Source organism: Cupressus sempervirens, chromosome 3 (assembly GCF_028749045.1).
Source record: "Cupressus sempervirens isolate cs-2001-9-10 chromosome 3, ASM2874904v1, whole genome shotgun sequence".
Taxonomy (NCBI): Eukaryota; Viridiplantae; Streptophyta; class Pinopsida; order Cupressales; family Cupressaceae; genus Cupressus; species Cupressus sempervirens.
Window position 1 is genome coordinate 396,131,866 of NC_143120.1, and position 15,395 is coordinate 396,147,260.

The 15,395-nt window shown below is 36.9% G+C and overlaps 1 protein-coding gene across 6 annotated transcripts in view; it reads right to left on the bottom strand.

Annotated features, from left to right (window-relative positions):
- LOC149566687 (uncharacterized) overlaps positions 1–15,395 on the bottom strand; it is a 289,371-nt gene that overhangs the window by 61,219 nt on the left and 212,757 nt on the right. For 4 of the 6 annotated variants that reach the window (XM_089820000.1, XM_089819997.1, XM_089819996.1 and 1 more), the window contains one exon: positions 9,040–9,116. In XM_089820000.1, coding sequence (XP_089676126.1) covers positions 9,040–9,116 — 77 coding nt within the window. Of the gene's footprint in view, positions 1–7,698; positions 7,747–9,039; positions 9,117–15,395 lie in introns of all 6 variants that reach the window. The other 2 variants (XM_089819995.1, XM_089819998.1) reach the window with 1 other exon arrangement.

Genomic DNA, 15,395 nt, shown 5'->3' on the forward strand with positions numbered 1-15,395 from the left:
TGCAAAAGTGTTCTTGAAGCACTTGACCAAAAGATGGGCCTGCCAATTATCCAAGGAATGGGGTAAAGTGTTGCTTGTCATGTTTTTACCTGTAGCGTATGGGATCATTTCATGTTTAAAAATGGCCTCCATCTTCTTGATTGTTACTTCCCTTGATCCTTTATATAACATTCCCCTTAGCAGTACCTTCTTGCCATCCATCTCGAATGAGAAGTCCATCCTCTTCAAACTTTGGATGTACTAGTCAAGGGTCTCCATTCACCGGATGCCCAAATATGATATCTGTATCAACCAAATCTATGACAAAGAAATCATCAGTCAAAGTATAGTTTTCCATGGAAATTTTTAGCCGTGGGATCACATAAGTGCAGGGTAACAAGGTTCCTCCAACAACCTTAACCTAAGATCCTCCATGTTCTACTGCACGCAAGCCCTTGCTAGTGACCAAAGATGAATTGATGAAATTGAGTGTGGCGCCACTATCAATCATGACTGTGACTCATTTCTTGTGAAGTGTGCCATGAACTTTGAAGATGCTACTTCCAACCATTGTAGTGAGGGTAGCAATGGAACCCCCTTTTTGTATCAGGGCATTTATTCTCTCCTGTTGGTTACTATCTTCACCAACCACTATAGGTACTTGTCCTTCGTCGTCATCAAGAAACACCTCAATGTAATAAATCTTTCCCTTCCCAAGGCAACAATGACCTGATCCCCACGGTTCCTTGCACGTGAAACAAAGCTTTTTCCTCTGGAGCTCTTGCCGAGAGTCTTCATCCAACGGAAGTTTTTTTTGAATTGGATACTTGTCTTTGTCTTCTTGTGGGGACAATGTTGGAGTAGCTATGTGAGTTTTGGAGAGAGATGCGGCCATGTCATGCACCTTCTTAATAGCCTCGTTGAGTGCGCACGGGTTGAACCCTTTGATCCAATCTCTCAAAGGCTCTTTCAGCCCATCCATGAATAACACGATTCGACGTCTTTCAAAGATGTCTATGACTAATACTGACAACCTTTGGAACTCGATGATGTAATTGTCTACTGTGCCTATTTCCTTTAGCTAAGCTAGATCTTTGAAGTTTAGTTTAGTGTCCTTCCCATTGAAACGGTCAATGAGTCTCTTAGTGAAACCGACCTAAGAGGTTACTTGGTCATGGCTGAGAGTAACCAATCCATGGTGCCACCATTCTTGCGCCACTCCTTCCAAATGGAGTGTTGAAAACTTGATTGCTTCCTTTTTCGGACATCGAGTTGAGTTGCAAATAGGTGTCTGTCTTCAAAACCCATGCCTGTACAGTGATGGCTCCAGATCCATCAAATAGTGATAAGTTTACTTTTTCGATGTTTCTCCAAAGATCATCATTAAAATAACTACAATTTCCCCCACCTAAATATCTCGTTCTTATATCAACATAGTCTCTGTAAGATATATCACCTTCCATATTCGCATTCCTTCAATCTTCCCAAAGATTTTCTTGTATTTCCTAAAAAGTGAGCTCTCCTTTGTGTGGTGCTTTCGTCCTTGGAAGGAAGATGGGTATCGAGGGTCGTGAGCAAGAGGGTTGAGAGTTTGTCCTTTCCGAAACAGAGTCGTCACTATGCCCATTTTGTTCTCCTGTTGTCTTTCCCTCAACCAATTTTTGTAGCGTTTCTTGCATAAGCCTTTGGTTATCGTTGATTTGTACTTGGTTTCTACTTAGCTCTCTTAAAAGATTCATGAATTCTGTCATAGGATCCTGAGGATCTGCCATTCTACCAACAAGGTTATTTCGCCTTCTCCTTCAGTTATAAACTTGCATTCACTTCCACAGGCTGGCAAAATTACTAGCTCTGATACTACTGTAATGTTCCGAAGTCTAATCCACCTTCAAGGATTAGGTTGCTCATGTGTGAGTCTGGTGAACACCAAAAACAAACTTAAAATAATGTGTATATTGTTTCTCGATAGTCGTATGAGTGCCTGGGATAGGCCATACGATAGGCACAGGAGAGGTACACACTAGTTGAGCAGTGGAGGGTTGACCGTACAGTGGTTGAAGAATGGCCATACGTTGCTTGCAAAGAGATCGTACGATAGGGCCTTGGGAGGTTGTACAATTAGTGCACAAGGTCACACAGTTAGTGCAAAAGGTCGTACGGTATATTCAAGGTCGTACAGTAATTATGGAGGGGCTACACAGTAAGCTGGAGACTGTACAATGGCTGAGGAGAGGATGTACGGTGATGAATTTGAAGCCAAAAATAGACAAATGCACTCTTGCCCGAACACAGACAATGTTAGCTATTAAAGTAGCCTAAACACAATATATTTCAAAAATTGTATAACTTGTAAACAATAAAGATGCTCCGATTTGCCAAATCCAAGCTAGGAAATAAAGTGATGGAATAGGGTGAGGGTTAAATCCCACCAAAACCGGAAAGCCAAGTAGGGAAGATCTTTCTTTCCGAAATGGCGAACAACATGGAATCCCAACAAGAATTCGCAGTACAAAGAATCATAAACCAAATCCCATACCAACTACTACCTACATGCCGTGTTTAATTACCCGTCGGAGAAACTTTCTGAGGGCTTACAAAGATAGCCGACGACCACATCAACCTACGGAAACAATTAAATAAAAATGGGTCCAAGATATACTAAATCAATTGCCTCATTAACAAAGATTTGATTAAATATTTATTTTATGACGGGAACATTACATCATATACCGAAGAAAATAATTTTAAAAACAAAAAAATGATAAAACTAAACTGAAAACTCTTGTAGCATACTAACCTTGATTGCAACTGAACTGCTAGTGTTCAAAAGTCGAATTCTTCTTAATTACTTCCTCCCACAATGCTTTATTGTCCTAACTCCTTACTACTTGTTGTTTTGCCATTTGTTGGTGGTTTGTCCTTCTTCCTTTGTGTTATGTCACATTTTTGGCTTTTTGAATGTTTTTAGGGTTTTTTCTTATTGTGTATGCAAGGGATGGCAAGAGACTCCACGAGATGTTGATGGAGCATCCCCGGCATGTAGAGACGTCTTGTGTCAAGTCTCAGGTATATGAGACGGGTCCTAGTCTTGGGGACACATCCTAGGGGGCACCGAGACATGTCTCTATGTAAGCTTTTTTTAATCTAATTTAAGTAAAGTCATGTGGCAGCTGTGCATGCAGCATGATGAGAACTCCTATTTTCTTGCACAGTGGTCTTGCTTGTTTCTCCTCTTTTCAGGGCAATTCTTTTGTATAAATAAGAGGTTTATAGTCAGTTTGTAAGGAGGCCAGCCGGCTCACTCAAGGACTCTGCTGAAGAAATTATTTTTTGATTTTTGTTTTATTGGAGTTTTTGCAATTTTTTGTTTTGAGATATATGTTTTTTTGGTGTGTTTTCAGATATATAAGAATGCTTGGGAAAAACAAATACAATTACTGAAACTACTATGAATTGCTATTATAATGATATCAATTGCAATTATGAAGTTTGCAATTATTACAAGCATAAATAAATAAGCAAATTAATTTCTAAGGATGTATTTTGCTGTTGGAGCTATTTGCAGCAGGCACCAATCCACATGCTAATGCCCAATAACTCTAAATGCAGCCACCATCATGTCATACACTGCTACAGCAGTTTGAACACAGCTCCTAGAAGAAAAATGCTGCTCACAAAACCCTTCACGCAGCCCTCTCAATTCAGATTGCACCAGTATAAACTCAAACACTGATTTGAATGCATAACTCACAGCACATTTTTAATGCCTCCCAATGACAGTATTAATAATGGAGGTTTAAAGGAGAATGAGGTGCCCAAAACTCAGTATTCCTCCTCCATAAAAATTGCAGCAGACTATATGATTGTTTGGTATACAACAGCAGCAACGAGCCTCAGAGAATCACAGGACATATACTCAGAAAAATGAACACAATTCACTGGTATAATGACCAGCTCAAAGTTCGATTACAAAGGAGAAATCAGACTTTCCCCAATTCCAATTACAAACCCTTGAACCTTCTTCAATTTCAATGAAAATGCAAATACAAGAGATGAATCGATCGAGAAGGCTCTTTCTATAACATTTGAAAACTCCAAACTTCTCCATTACACAAGCACCCACTTGCTTCATCTTCACACTTTTCACTAATGAAACCTCAACCATACAGCATCATAATAGAATAAAGATCCATAAGCTATTTATTGAGTTAGACTTAATAAACAATTATCAATATATAATCCATTAACAAAACATCAATCTAGCACTAGTGAAGCCAGGACCTCAGGGCGCCATCACTGCAGTGCTATAAATAGAAACTCCGCATATCTGACTTCCTATAAATAGCAAGTCACTCCACTGAGACCCTAAAAACATAGTGTTAGCTAACAAGGGTTGCGGCGATGAACTGACATAGCCAAGCTACTAGAACCTGCTAAATTAGGAACATTACATAGTTGTTAGTAGAATGTACTAGGAATTCTCATGCCCTAGAAGCTTTGCACATTTAATATTTTCTCAAATATTTGTTAATTACAAAGGCCTTCATATATTAAGACTTATTTCAGTAACCTATAGATTTGTAACTCTGCATTGCCAAATGATTTATATTTAAAGTTCTCAACATTTCATCCATCTTCTATGTATTCATTTGGTAGCCTTTTATTTGTTTTCTGGATTCTTAAATTATAGTTCCTCTCAATTATTATTTTGCAATGCCTGTGATTAATGAACGTCAAATCAGAATGTCTCCATCCAATGGATAGTTTCCAACTGCTCATTTATTCTAGTTTTAGTTCCTTCATTTTCTTTCTTCTTTTTCCCCACAAATCAGTCTAAATGAGCTCACTGATCTCGCAAAGATCTGGCTTATAAAATCCCGAAGGTCATCCTATAATTTGTTTCATAGGTATACAAGCTTCCCATGTGTAATGCAGTCTTGCAGGAAGGTAATTTTGAATATCAACATGAACCATGGCAAGCTGATACATGACTATTGCCTCTTGTGCATTTTCTCAGATTCAAATGTACAATATTTTGAGTCAGAGTTTGAGATGATGTCCATTGATACTCTGTGCTTCATGCCACCAATGTTCCACATTCTATTTGAAAATGATCAAGAAAAAATGCTAGAAGATCAAATTCCAAAAGACATACCTACAAAAGGCTAAGTTGCCGATTCGAGTTCAGGGACGGATTTGGGTTCTAAGTTTGGGTTCATGGGTTCGGGTAATTTTTTTTTTCCCCATTTGGGTTTGTGAGTACACACACTCACACACAAGAGAGAGAGAGAAACATGCATAGTTGCAAAACAAAGTCATTTCACAATATGAACAATTGTTGCTTGATCATTGATCAATGCCAAATGTCAACAATAAACATTAAATACTCGCTCATTAATCTATCTTCATGATTGCAAATAAAATTATGCATTGAATTACTAAATTGCAAAATAAAATTGTAAAACATAGACTAGTATAATACATTGAATTACTAAATTGCAAAACAAAGATTAGTTGATCAAATAATAAAGTTTGAAACATGATGATTAGATGACAAGTGTTTAGTAGTTTATCAATAATCATAATATCAAATGCCCTTCAAGGGTCAAATGGATCATCATAAAATGAGGGATCAATGGCTTCATCCCCAACTACAACTATATCTAGATCCTCATCATTTGAACCCAAACTGGTTCTATTAGTCCCATATGCTGCTATATCATCCTCCTCCTCCTCAACATAAGAGATTAGATGAGTGAAATGTTTTTTATTAAGTTCTTTTTAGAGTTACATAAGAAAACAATTTTAAAACACTCTTTAAAGTTGTTTTAGCCCCAGGTTTGTTGTGGATTCGTCCGAGTTCGCTCCAACAAGGACCCTAGTCAAAGCTGCAGCGAACCCGGGGGCGAATCTGGACCCATGCGGACCAGGACCGGAATCCAAGCAACCGGGGACGTATCTGACTTCTTAGACAAAAGGTAAAGGTTCCATCTCGTCCATTCAAGAAAATCCACTTCTCAAACTTCCAATCAGTCTTCACCTGCCTTGTTGAAAATTTTGTTGATTAAAGAGGAAGGTAAGGTTTACATCCAAATTTTTTGATCTACTTAAATTTAATTTATAGCCGTTGAGATGATTAGTCTAAAATCATCATTTCCTCTGATCATGTGAAAAGGGAAGTTATAGTTAACCGTTTATTTCATATGAACTTGATTATTACAGTTATTATGTATAATTGCTTAATGAAAATGGTAGTTAACCATTGCTTGTCATATATTTGATGATGGTAGTTAGCCATTGTTATAATTATCTATGTTACATTTTAGTATTGATTTAAAATGGGAAGAAATTGTTATTATTGTGGAAATGTTGCATGGGTGGTTGCAAAAGCAAAAGAAGGGGAGAAAGCAATGCTAAATGGGATTTAAGGAATGGGGCACTACTTTAGTCCATTAGTCTGATCGTCAGGTATGGCCTCTAACTACCTTGGCAAGAATCTAGCGACTTCATAACAGGGTACATACATTGGACACGCATGAGCTACTTGGGCAACATATAAAACACTTATATATTTAATCTTAATCAAATTTGTGATCAAAACCATTACCTTTGTTGTTCTATATTGGCATCTTCTTTTTCTTCATCATTATATATGTATGTATGTATGTATGTATGTGGACATGTATAAAGGTATGATGCCACCATGATATTAAATCTCCAAGCTCGTCTCTTTTAACATATATATATATATATATATATATATATATATATATATATATATATATATATATATATATATATATATATATATATATCCAGAGGAAATGAGTTTAAGATAAATCATAATTCTCTTAATTACACACATATATAGATATACGTATTTTAATAGGTACTACCTTGGACATAATAATAGTGTGATGACATCATTTTAAAAATTATATATATATATATAAAATTATAGATAATTGTTTTAATAACTCTTCAAAGGAGCTCTTTGATATTTTTCAAACTTATAAATCTCTATGAGAGACATCACGTACATTTGGCACCCCTTTCTTTTTAAATCGGTGAACACAAGAAACCGAGGATCTTGTTTTAAAACTACCACCTTGGGCCGCAGCTCATTATATTAAACGTCTCACATTGTCGAGGACAGATGCACCCCTTTTCTTTCCTCTCAGCTCTCTTTGTTACACTAAAAAAGATTGAGCTTCATTTACCTCACAGGATTCTACGTATCAGATTTCTAGCATTTGCCTCTACAGTTCAAACGGCTTGAGATGCTCGGTCAAGACTTCATGAGTCTCACTAATCATCGATCAGGTTATGTGGATATCACTTACCTTCTCTTTTCTTATTAGAAATCGATGCCAATAATTATCATGATAGATCTAAACTTGCCATTGTTTCTCTATCAAATATGTTTCAATGTTACAAGTGAAGTATAGATACTCAGCTCATGACTGCCGAACTTCTTTGTTTTTTCTTCGTGATCAAATGCCAATTGTTTAGAAGCAGATGAGTCGGAATGCACAAAACGTGACTCTCATAATGAACAATTCTATTGACATCTGTGAAACATCTTTTTGCAAATTTTGAATCATAAGAACGACTTAATGCCAAAGTTGTTTTATCTTTTGTTTTCAACTGAGAGTCAGCAATGTACTGCTAATGGAGGAATTCCATGCTTAGCAAAATGATCAATCACCAATGACTAACCCTAGTTGGAAAGACCATTGAAGAAGGGTGAAGAGCTCGAGGAGATCCCTGCAAAAGGAAGAACAGAAATCAGAACCATCATACATGATTAAATATATATAACTAAACTCTAAAACTCCCAAGTAAGCTCATGTTGTCCAATTCACATACCTTGCTGTCAAGTCGAGCGGTGGTGATCAGGTATCATAAAAACCATCTAAATCCTTGGCCAAGGTCGTTAAAGGCATGCTTGCCTTCTATAGATCACATGATGTCGGTGACGCCAGTTAATCAAGCATGCCCACCTATTACTAAGTGGACATTCTAAACACCGGTATTGCTCGGATGGCTGGACTGATAGTGCCCCAAGCCTAACCTTGGGGTAGGGAGGGCCATTCTTGTTAAAAGATTGTGTGGGGAAATGATAAGGTCTATGGTTGGAAGGTTAAGCCTAAGCTAATGCTTCTCCTCTTACCTGAAAGCCGAGGCTTGCACAACATTATAAGACACCTCAATCAAATTATGTATGTTCCTCTTCAAATCTTTATCATGCATTTCATTTCTTGTAATTATTAAATATCATAGAATTGATGTTAATGATTTAGTTTCTTTTGTAGTGCTATAGAAATCAGTTATTTAGTTGATCATTAATTCAGTTATTTTCACATGAAATGGATTTAAGATGTTCACTTTGGTAATATGGTTATAAGTATTGCATTCCTAACTGCTTTATTTCAGAATGTAGCTCTTCTTTTTCAAGGCTTACTTTGAGAACGGTGAAAGCACAAACAAGTTGGAGGTTCAGACTTGGAGATATTTCACGGATCTTTCATGGTAGTAAACTTAGCTCGGGAAGAAATGGCTTTGGTCCTTTTTACTTGGTAACTACATCGAGAACATAAACCTGCTCACAAGCACAATAAATGGCAGGATGAGGTACTAGTAAATTTGTGACATACACTTGCCAACTTAACAAGACCATTGACCATCTCAAGGTGTTACAAGAATCCATGAACAGTCATGGAATATTATGTATCCTATTGTTGAAAACCTCTCATAACATTCCAAATCTGACTTGTTAAATTGTTTCTAACACATAACATGTTTATTAGATACTAATTTCTATATAAGTTATACATTAGTAAACAGCTAAATGAAAATGCAATTTTTTAATATATTTAAGGCTCAGTAAAGCACATTCAGTGAAATGAGATGTATTGCAGTCAAATTAAAACACGTCAATGAAACAATTCATCAAAAGAGGTAATCTGAAACATTATATATCCCATCTCATTGCAATAAATTTATTTTACTTTAAAGATTGCTTTAAAATTGAAGGAACTGCTTAGGAGAAAAACTTACTTGGCAGATTGTATAAAAATACAAAGTGAAATGAAGTCATCAAGACGGAATCTCCCCTGTTTAGTCCGATCAAAGCTCTGTAAAATAGATCAAAACAATATCTGCTTGTAAAAGGCAAAATTACATTACCTACTAAACAAGACCCGATGCTTTTCATCAATGGATCTTACATTAAGAAAAAAAGACAGCACATGTTTATCAACATTCCTCATTACACCTTCTATTCTAAATGGTGTCTTATTGCAAGGCATGCCAGTCATGACTTGTAGTGCACATGAAATACTAATCTCGCAAACTATCTTGGTGAATAAATTACAAATGAAATGGATTTACATATTGCTAGGAAAGAATCAAATAGTGCTAGAACCAGACCTAGGGTAAAATTGTGGTTAGCACTTTACAAGGTTGGAACTTATATGTGGGATAAGCTGAAGCAAAGCAATTAGTCTAAGTTACCGATGCTGGTTCTGAAGCTGATGAATGTGCACCGTGTTGATACACGATTTTTTTTGGGGGGGAGGATTTTGGATGCGTTTGGGAGCGCCATATATATATATATATAGCTTAATTATGCAAAGAAATGCAAGATGATAGTTCAATTTGAAATAAGAAGAGAGCCTAGCTGCAAACAAAATGAGAAGAATGAGCAATGAATGGCCTCTTTTAGGGTTGTTTCAAGGTGGAGGAGCAAAAACAGAATAATAAAAAAACAATTAACGCATGCAATTTAAAGTCACTTTAGTGATTGGGCATTGAAAAAGTCACGGGTGCTCTCCAGATGCGCCCGGGTGCTATCTGGGTGCTCTTGAAAGCATCCCGACTGCATCCACAATGGCTTGGCATGCTTCCTGGATGCACCAATGAAGCATCCAAAAGCACCAGCGCATCCTAACGCACCAACATCAGCACCCAGTGTTTTTGGGAGAGAATTGGTATCTAAAGTTATTAGAAATATCACATAGGAAAACAATAGACTTACAATTTAATGAACAATGTAAAAATGATGAGCAGAATATTTTAACAAAGAAGCAATAACCAAGAGAAGCTATTATTTTCCTAAACTAAAAATATTATAGAGAATATTAAAAAGAACAAACAATACTGCAGCTAACTATATGTTTCGTTAGGTGAACACAGATAAGTAGCACTGTGCCTTCACTACAATGTGTTTCATGTGAAAAATATGGATGCTGTCAGGTGAACTAATTTCCTGTTTAGGGTCTTTATGACTTCATGCTGTATGATTAGGCATCTCTAATTGGAGGAAAGGGCTATAGAGTTCCTAACAAATCAACATCAAATTCCTAAGGAATCTAGGCAACTGGAAAAAATCAGGAAATAAAATCTGTTAATCAGTAAGAGCATAGGCTGAAAAGCTTTCACAAAACCTGTCATAAATCTAAACTCGCACTTTTGAAACACTTGGCTTTTGATCAGTTATGAACTACAACTGAAAACCTTGACTTTTAGTATTTACTGACAAAGTGAAAAAAAAAACTCTTGCACAGAAACTTTGTTGAAAAGCCTTGAAAAAGACTGAAAGGCACCTTCAGGGTCTACAAGACTAGGGCCCGGCACCCACAAAAACACTCCAGACCCTGAAAAAGATGATAAATACCAAAAAGGGATATGGTGGCCTAATTATACATTTAGTTGACAAGGGTCTGAGTTGATTGTATTTTGCTAATCATCATTAATTTTAGTCATATTTTGGCATCTACAATTGGGCACTGGTATTTGTTTATTATTTTGGCCTGCACATTGTTTGAGGTTTAATATATTTCCTAGGCTTGTCCAGTAGGAGACATTAATATAGTCTTAAAACTTAGACCTCACCAACTTGACTGCAAATCTAAAATGGACACAAGTGGAGGAGAACTTAGGTACTATCAATGAAGAATGAATATGAATCCAAATAAGTCATCTATATTTCTTCCAGCAAGGTTCTTTCCGAGGGAAGAAGATATATATCCTACTCAAGATAAGATAAGATAATAATATTAATGTGCAACAAAAGACCACCAAAAGGTCTAGGGTTCATCTTGGCACAACAAGAAACCAGAATGAAGAGTCAAGATTTAAAGAACCAGTCAATTAGGCAAATTATTATTAGCTCTGACAATCTAGCTTCATTTAAAAGAGCATGAATGAAAGATCCTTTCAAATGGCAAGTGTAATAGAGCAATATGACTGAAATGAGTTCAAACTTCTATCATTTGATGAATATGATAAAAACAACCAACATTTACAAATCTTTATTACCTTTAAGAATAATTGGAGGAGTGCAAAGAAAATAGACACAAATGGTTGAAAAAGAAAGGAGAAAATCCAAAACCAAAGACATGAGAGATTCAGAAAGAAGAAATAATGAATCGAGATGAATAGTCAAAACATTGAGTAGGGACAAAAAATTTGCATAAAGTTGACTTTAATGATTGTATATGCTAGAAAAATATTGATAATATTAAAGGAGGAAAAATATCTTCTTGTTGAATGTGAAAAGCCCAATATGAAAGAAAATGTGTCAATCCATAAAGTATACACTAAAAATCAATCTTCCAAAGGGTGTGTCATTGCCATATGTGGTTGAGCTTTAGACTAGCTATGTTGATGTAATAACCCCCAACAAGTTATAACTTCATTAAACACAAAGTACTCTCTAATTCACTTGTTTGACATTTCGTCAAACACTTTGCAAGCAAGAGCTATATTGCATATCTAAATTTTGATTGCTTTCTAAATGCCAAACTTTAATAAATATACTTGCAAAGAACACACCAAACATCTAACAATGAAGATGCAATTGTTTTTTAATAACATTGATTACAAATAGGAAAATATGCATCTACATCAATAAGACATTAGGGCAACAAATTCTGATAAAACTCTAATATAAATTAGATTACAACAGATTTTACAAACCCTACCAATGCCCTTAATATGTACTCTCAAACAATGCAAAATGTAGTAGATAAAAACCTAGAATTGCTCCAAAAACATGAATTTTTCTATACCAAATCACTGTAGCAGATTCCAACTTATTCCTTACTCCACAAAGCTAGCCATAGGCCACAAACTTGGCACAATGAAAAAACTGATTTGTCTTCTCCAACAGTCACAACTCTTCAGAAGATATTTCAACACCTTAGTTATGCAAATCAATGGGAGTGTTCATTCCTAACGATCAATATAACAACTGCAGAAACCCTTGGCTTCACAAGCTATCCAGAAGAGTCGATAGCAACACATTCGATGCTCAACAATGGGGTTGCCCTCCCTATTTATTCTTTTCCTTCACCCTTCTAGAAGGAAATAAAAAATATTATTTAATTACACTCTCTAGAAGCTTCCCCCTTTCCAAGGCAATAATTAGTTGTACTTCTAGAAAATGCACTCTCTAAAAGATTCCCCCTTTCCAATACAATAATTAGTTGTGTTTCTAGAAAATTAAATTAATTTAATATAAAGTCACCTTTTAATTTTAATTTACTTAATGACTTTATAAGAAATTAATTTAATCGATTTCTCCTTATAAGAACTCTATTGGGATGCTAAAAGATGGGGACATTACAATCCACCCCTCTTGAAATTGCTTGTCCCCGAGCAATCTCAACTCTGGATGCTGCAAAATTTCTTTATTCTCCGAAGTGGCATCCTCTACTAGCAGGTCCTTCCACTTCACCGAGTACTCCCTAATAGTACGTCTTCTCAAATTCCTCTCCCTGAACTCAATGATAGCCTTTGGTACTAAAACCAATTTCTCCTCATCGTCCAAGGGTGGAAGCACTGTAGAAGGAACAATCTAGTGTCCTAATGCTTTTTGAGACATGAAACATGAAAAATATTATGGACTCTGTTCCCTGCCAGTAAATCGAACTCGTAAGCCACCTCTTCAACTTTCCTAATCACCCTGAAAGGCCCATAATAACGTGGCTCAAGTTTTTCGGCACCACTCTTCTTGAGAGTGAACTGATGGTAAGGCTGTAGCATCAAATATACCATATCACCTACCTCAAAAGTCTGTTCAGTCCTCTTCTGATCAACATACTACTTCTATTGATTATGTGCCGTGGTGATATTATCCTTAAGAGCTTTCACAATGTCCTGGCTCTCCTGTAATAAGTCTCTAGCACTGGGCACTCTACTATCTGATAGCAACAAATCCATGAAACTTGGTGCCTTATATCCATATGATGCCATGACTGGTGACATCTGGATAGACATGTGATAAGTGGAATTATAACAATATTCACATAGATATATCCACTTAACCCAAGCCTTTTGTTGCCCTACTATGTAATTCTTGAGGTATCCCTCCACCCATTTCTTCACTATCTTTGTCTGACAATCTGTTTGGGGGTGGTAGCTAGTACTCGAAGTGAGCTCTATCCTGCACAATCTAAACAACTCCTGTCAAAAGTGACTCATAAACCTGCTATCCCTATCGCTGACAATGCTCCAAGGTAAACCATGCAACCTAAATAACTCTCTAAAGAATAAATCTGCCACCTGTGTAGTAGCGTATGTAGTGTTGATTGGGAAGAAGTTGGCAAACTTTGTAAGCCAATCAACAACATATATACAGTCTCTACCCTGGACTCTCGGCAATCTTGTGATGAAGTCCATGGATAAACACTCCCACTTCCTGTCAGGAATCGGAAGTGGCTTAAGTAAGCCAGTTGGGTAAAAGTGCTCCTGCTTATTCTGCTAGCAAGTAGGACACTCTCTAACATATTGCAACACCTCATCTTTGAGCCCTTTCCATGAAAAACACTCATGAATTTGCCAGTAGGTTTTGTAAAAACCTGGATGTCCTACCATAGCTGAGTCATGATAAACTCTCAACACCATCCTCTTCACCTTTGACCCTGACACCAAATAAATACGCCCTTTGTAAATGATGATCTCATTCGCAAGGGTGAAATCACTATTCTGCATCAATCTATCTATGAATCCCAATGCCCATGTATCCTTTGCATACTCGTCAGGGATCAATGTCTCCAATCCTCTGATATATCTGTCATCAAGCTTAAGTGGGATCTTCGTGACAAGGCATCTACTACTACATTTTGTGTCCCCTTGAAATAGGTAATATCAAAATCATATGCCTGTAATTTACTTACTCATTTCTGTTGCCTCTCGTTAAGATCTCGCTGCCCCAAGAAATGTTTCAGGATATTGTGGTCGATTTTATGCTGAATTTGCTACCCACTAAATATTGTCTGAATTTGGCCAAAGTATGCATTATGGCCAACATTTCCTTATCATCAATGCCGAAGTTGTTCTCAGGCCCCCTAAGCTTCCTACTCTCATAAACAATCGGGTGCTTGTCCTGCATAAGCACCGCTCCAACACCTTCGCTAGATGCATCACAGTGCAACTCAAAAGGTTTGCTAAAATCTAGTAATGCTAGCACTAGACAAGAAGTCATCAACTCCTTGAATTTATCAAAACACTCATGTGCCTCAAGACTCCATAAGAAAGCCCCTTTTCTCATCAAGTCCGTCAAGGGTGTTGCATGCCTGGAATATCCACTAACAAACCTCCTATAGAACCTACACAACCCCAAAAATCCTCTCAACTATGTCAAGTTCACTGGAGTAGTCCACTAACACATTTGAACTCCTTTGCATACAAGGACTCCCTACTTAGAATGCTCAACACAATGTCTAAGTGCCGCACATGCTCATCCCATGTCCTACTATACACCAGGATGTCATCAAAGAAGACTAACACAAATTTCCTCAACTGATGCTGAAAAACCCTATTCATTGTAGACTGAAAAGTAGTTGGAGCATTAGTTAGCCCAAATGGCATAACTACAAACTCAAAATGGCCACAATGACATCTAAATGTCGTCTTCTCTATATCCTACTCTCTGACTCGGATCTGATGATAGCCTAATCTCAAATCAATTTTGGAGAAGAAATATGCTCCATGTAGCTCATCTAATAACTCATCAATCCATGGGATGGGGTACCTATTTTTTATAGTCTTCTTGTTCAAGACCCTGTAATCTATGCACATCCTAAGAGTTCCATCCTTTTTCACCAAAACCACAGAAGAAGTGAAAGGCGACTTACTTGGTCTAATGTGCCTCACAGCAAGTAGTTCTTTGATGGTTTTCTCGATCTCATCATTCAATCTCTTTGGATGCCTGTAGGGTGTGATCATGATGGGTTTAGCACCCTCCTCTAACTCAATAATATGCTCAATACTTCTCTCTGGAGGTCTACTTGGTGGTATTTCACTAACAACCTTGTAGTGTTTGATTCTCGGTTCCTGTATGTCTGGGTGATATTCTAATTTTTGCTGCCCTTGTAATGGCATTAAAGTGCAATGGGCTACCCACTCAA